The sequence below is a fragment of the Egretta garzetta genome, unplaced genomic scaffold (assembly GCF_000687185.1).
Source record: "Egretta garzetta isolate BGI_Z169 unplaced genomic scaffold, ASM68718v1 scaffold23, whole genome shotgun sequence".
Lineage (NCBI taxonomy): Eukaryota > Metazoa > Chordata > Aves > Pelecaniformes > Ardeidae > Egretta > Egretta garzetta.
The window spans coordinates 2,323,455-2,329,099 of record NW_009259237.1 but is presented as its reverse complement, the minus strand read 5'-3'; the positions used below and the strand labels follow the sequence as shown (position 1 = coordinate 2,329,099).

Sequence of the window (5,645 nt, the reverse complement as noted above, 5' to 3'; positions counted from 1 at the left end):
CGTCTTTTAGAAAGGGGCCCAGGCAGCCCTCTTGCTGACTAGCAGCGCTGCTTGAGTGGTTGCTCCTATTTAAGTTAATTAGGCAAGGAGAGGTGCAGTGGTTACTACCAACAAGAGGACACTGGCAGATGGGGTCAGAAATCATATGGTTCCTCTTGTCTGTCCCTCTTCTCAGGTCTGACTGTATTTACAACTAGGATTTTAAACCCAGTTTTACCTTACTCATGAGGAAGCAGCTGCACTTTTGTTTCAGCTGGTTTTCAAATCCTGTCTCCTCACAAGCATCTTTAAAGCAGGTGTCTCTTGAGATCCCAGAAATTTGCAAATACAAAAGTAGTTTCTAGTACGAGACCTCAAAACCCCACCATTTGTACAGGAAGATAAGTTAAAGGTGTTCTTGCAGCAAGAAGAAACTCAGATGAAAATATCCAGAGGACTCTTCAGTGCATAGTAGCTCTCCCTACAAAGGCAGACAGAACACTTACCAGTCCTGGCCAATCTGCCATAAAGAGGAGATTCTTCATCAATCCAGGTACTCAAACATTAACAAAAAGTAAATTCTCAGTACACGGCCATTTTATATTTAATAAATTTTGTGCAGTTTAACTGTTCGGTGGACATTGTTCATTGTTACCATCTCCACCACTGTTCCTTTGACTTGGTGGAGCTGTGGACTGTGGTGCACTGTTAGCAAGTTAGGGCTATGCTTCCTCTCTTCTGAAAGGCCCCCTATATTTTGTTTTTCCTACGTGAGGTTGTTCATAAGCTCCTGGACATGGAAGATGCTGGTCCAAAATTCTGCTCAAACAGGGGCAAAGTGAAGATCTGTGGAAAATGGCTTTAAACTAAAATAGGGTAGGTTTAGACTAGATATAAGGAAGAAATTCTTTACAATGAGGGTAGTGAAACACTGGAATGGGTTGCCCAGAGAGGCAGTGGAGGCCCCATCCCTGGAAACATTCATGTTGGATGGGGCTCTGAGCAACCTTATCTAGTTAAAGGTGTCCCCGCTCACTGCAGGGGGGTTGGACTTGATGACCTCTAAAGGTCCCTTCCAACCCAAAACATTCTATGATCTATGTCTCCTGTATTCCAGGTACCATGAAGACGGGAACAATTGTTCACAGGCCCATCAGGGTAAATTTAGTCAAGACATAAGAGTGTTTCTCACTCGAATAGATGTTAACTGAACAAGTGTAATGAAGGTGAGCAGTATGGCATTAGTGCAGTTAGATGCCCAAGATGGTGTCTTTTCAAGTGGTAGTCTTTAGTTTCCTTTTGTATTGGCTTTTCATGTATACGTTGCTGTTAAATATTTTTCCTCGTGTGGCTACTGTAAAGATAAAAATGGGATGGTAGGTATATGAATCCTGTAGTACTGGTGGTCATCTAATACTTAGGAGACATCTTCATTTGTGATGAGAAGTTTTTGCTTAAATTAGAGTTCCTGAATAATTGACACAATATGAGATTTCAAACATGTAATTTTAATAACCCCCATAGGGGGAAAGTATAGCTTATAAAAACCAAAATGTTTAGGAAGAACAGATAGGTTCTTGAAAGAAGAGCAAGGAGGCTGCAGTGGGTTGACCCAGCCAGCAGTTAAGCACCTACGCAGCTGCTTGCTCTCCCCCCTTCCCCAGCAGGACAGGGGACAATAGGAAGACCAATATCAAGAGAGCTTTTGGGTTGAGACAGAAGTTTAATAAGCAAATGAAAGCGGGGCGGGGGGGGGAACCAAGTGATGCAATGACAGTAATTCACCATCTCCCACAAGCTGACCAATACCCAGCCAGTCTCTGAGCAATGGCCACCTTGGTAGACAAAAACCCCCACCTTCTTCTGCCATCCCAGTTTCCTTGCCAAGCATGCTGTTATACCTCATGGTATATCCCTTCGGCCAGTTCACATCAGCTGTCCCAGCTGTGTCCTCCCCCAGTTACTCACTGAGGAGTGGGAAGTATAGTTAGATAAACCTGTGACACTGTGCAAGCACTGCTCAGTGATACCCAAAACACTGATGTATTATCAACAAATTTTAGACACAAATCCCAAACACACCGCCCCAGGGGCAGCTATCAAGCATTCTCAGTCCTAGCCAGACCCAGTACAGAAATATTAAGTTGTGTATGCATGTTCATAATACCTGTTTCTCTCAATCCCATCCAAAGCTGAAGGCAGTCCTGTCACTTGATGTTAACTTGGTCAAAGTTTTATTCCTCCTACAGTGCTGGAATCAGGTGATGACAGGACTTAACAATTAGTTGTTCAAAAAGCAAATCTTTGCATTTTTAGCTCCTGAGGTTTTTCTAGTGTAATCCATGTGCTTGTCTCTGAATTTTTGGGGGATGAAAGTCAAATATAACAATTAGTACTAAATTAACTTCAGCTAATATTTTAACTATACATGATACAACAAAACATTCTTAGCATTGAAGTGGCACTGGAAAAGCTACTTGAAGCAGCATTAAAGTAAACTGTCTTTCTAGGTAACAAGTGTATAAAGAAGCCTTGACGCTTGTGCTGAAATACAGTACTGGTAAGTGTGTGCTTTGCTAAATTTAGCTGTTGTGTATGACAGAGGTTCTCAGTGCTGGGACTCCAGCTTACAGCTGATCTGATCTAACAATACTGCTCACTCTCCTTCTCAGCACAATGCTTTTCACACAGTACTCCCACCTACAGGATATCCCTTATCCTGGCTCTAATGCTCACTGGGACCCTTCTCTGATCTGATTTGTTTTCCTGCCACTAAAATGGCAGAGTTTTGTTTTTTGTTTTTTTTTTTTTTTTTTTCTTTTTAGTGAGATGAACTGGCTTACAGAAAAGTCCAGTGAACTCCAGAGCTGGTTCAGTGTTAAGTGGCAGGAACATGGGAGCAAGCGGAATGGCAGCAGTAGCTGAATCTCCCCCTTCTGGTATCAGTGAATGGCTACAATGCTCTTGAATGTGGTAGTGGCAGCCACAAAAAATACCTGGTAATAGGCGGAGACAGGTATAGGTTATTGCCTCTATAAGATCTAAACTGATACTCCTAATGCAAAAATAAAACCAAAAGTGTTCACAGGGCTGTTGCCTTCTTTAAGCCTAAAGGAATGTTATCAAAGTTTCTAAACTTATTTTCAACTGAAAACGAGCAAGATTAGCTCAGAGCACAGCTTCATAGGAATATAATGAGATAATAGAAGTACACTCCAGTATAGCATTTGTAAAGCTATGAAGTTGGGTCTTCCAGTTTAGAAACATTTACCTGTTTCTATCATTGTACAGCATGCTCTACTTGAAGAATACTCCAGGAATAGGCCTGTAAACCACCAAAAAAAAAAAAAAAGTATGCTTAACTGAAGAAACCTGTCTGGCATTAAGTACAGCCAGAAGGAATCTGGCTAATGAATTAAATTGGATTTAAATTTAAGGAGGTTGTCAAGGCTTTAGAAAGGTGACCATTCAAGTTTCAGTGCTAGAAGTTCCAGATGAGAAGGAGCCATTAAGAATTTGCTCAACTACTTCTCCTTTTTACTGTCCAAAAGCAGTGGTGGTGGGTTTTTTTTTTTCCTTTTAAGCTGTTTTGACAAAGCTAATCATTGCCTTGAAAGCATGATCAAGGCCACAAGTGAGAGGAAAAAGCCCAGGCAGCTTACAAATAAAGAAGTATCAAGTGTGATGGCATAACATTCCTTGGTCAGTTTTGTCAATAATGACATAAGGCTCCTGGATTTCATTCACTTTTGAATTGTAGTTCCCCAGCTTTATTTCACTGGATTCGTGACAGTCACGCTCAGGCTGCAAGAGGTTCCTTCTGCCCTGTGTGTTGGTCCTTCTTATACGTGAAGAGCGAACATCAATACTTTGTGGTGGAATGTAGGTGAGATTAGGGGGCTCTCTAATGTGTCTGAAGCACTCGGAAGCTGTATGTGCATTAGGAGTGTCCATTAATAGTCTCTTGCTATCAGAACCAGTAGTAGAATCCTCCAGGTTCCCAGTAGTACAGCATAGATCTGAAGATGGCTCAATATGTGCAGCTGCTCTGTTCTGCATCTGAGCATTAGTCAGATATGTATGTTTTATTTTGGAGTGATTAAATTCTCTTACATGCCTGTCACTTGTACTTGCATATGATACTGACTCAGATTGGCCTGTTTCCTCTACTGGATACATAAGGTCTTCCTGAGCGTCCTTGCTTTGTAGTTTTGTGAAGGTTAAAGACAGCTCACAAACTTCCTCTTCTCTAGGGACACTGCAGTTTTGGACAGAGGCAATGTCCTTGTATGGCAGAGACTTCAGCTCATTGGGTTCATCTGCAGGGTCCGGGTCTATGCAATTTATGGCCTCGTTAATTTCTGCTTCAATTGATTCTTCGGGGAGTTCTTGAGCTTTGTACTCCAAAGTGGTTTTGCTGTCACAAGAGCTGTCAGCAAATATTGCAAAGGCTGGCGGACCGCTTGCTCCTGGTGAGAGTGGCACAGGCCTGATCTCATTTGCAGTTGACTCTGCAGTGACTGCCAAAACACATTCTTCACTTAGACTGGCTCTTGGCTTTTTTTCAAAAGCTTTTGGAGAAAGATTCTCACTGAAAATAGGTGTTTGTCTTATGACAATGTCACTATATTTGATCAAGAAGTCCTCGCTGTCTGAGCATTTGCCCGGAAAATGTACGGTATTAATGACTTGCCTTTGGTGTTCCTGAAGCCTGTTAGTGGACTGAGTAACTGCTAACTGAGGCATGTCATCTTTGATCTTCAGATTCCCAGCAGCTTCAAAGGATATACTGCTATTCATTGAAGACTTCTGTTGAGTAGCAAGGCACAGAGATGTCTCACTGTTTTCTTTATTTTCTAGATTTTCAGCATCTTCTCTCTGGGGTGTCTGATCTTCTTTGTCCTTATCTCCATGATGCCGGTGCATTTGTGTTCTCTTCTGTAGGGTCTTCTCCAAATTGCCATGTTTTTCTTCATTTGTCATTTCGAGGATGGTTTCACACTCAATTCTTGCCAGGAATATTTCAAATGCAGTCTGCTTTGTTTCCTCATTGTTTCTCTTTTTGACAAGTGAAAACTCTGTTGCTGTTGTTGCAATGTAACCTATTTTCTCCAGTACTGTTTTTACAATGTCATCTGGGAGCACAGATTGAATATAGTAGACAAAATTACCGGTGAATGTCTGAAACAGAATGCAACATTGAAAAACAGATGAAGACTGTGGGAGGTGGGGTGGAGGGAAGTGTGAAAGACTTCCCAAAAATCAAAACTACTTCAAAAATGACTTAAATCTTTAAAAAAGCTATGTTCCTAAAAGTCTGAATTTTGAATCAAGAGTGAGTGAGGCTTTTCTATCAGCATTATTCTGTCAGCCTCTCAAGCATTATAGGTTTGCTATAGCACATTAATTTCAGTGAAGTTACGCCAGTTTAAACCTGCTGATATACTGGCTAAGAGCATCAATATTGAAAAAGGAAGACAGTAAGAAAATCATTTTAGTCAAACTAGAGAAACTCAGAAATAAGTCTTTTGCACTCTACTGAAGAACAGAAGATTTTTAAACAAATGAAGATTCATAGAATAAATCACAGAGGTCTCATCTTTTCCTAAAGAAACAGACACAATGCACTCACTGTTAATCATATTTCTTAACTGGTGACGAGACTG

General features: G+C 41.1%; 1 protein-coding gene across 1 annotated transcript in view; it reads right to left on the bottom strand.

Moving 5' to 3' along the window:
• Window positions 1-2,740: 2,740 nt before the first annotated feature.
• LOC104123651 overlaps window positions 2,741-5,645 on the bottom strand; it is a 5,294-nt gene continuing 2,389 nt past the window's right edge. Inside the window, exon 2 of the mRNA XM_035891528.1 lies at window positions 2,741-5,230. Coding sequence (XP_035747421.1) covers window positions 3,655-5,230 — 1,576 coding nt within the window. The 3' untranslated portion in view covers window positions 2,741-3,654. The remainder of the gene's footprint in view (window positions 5,231-5,645) is intronic.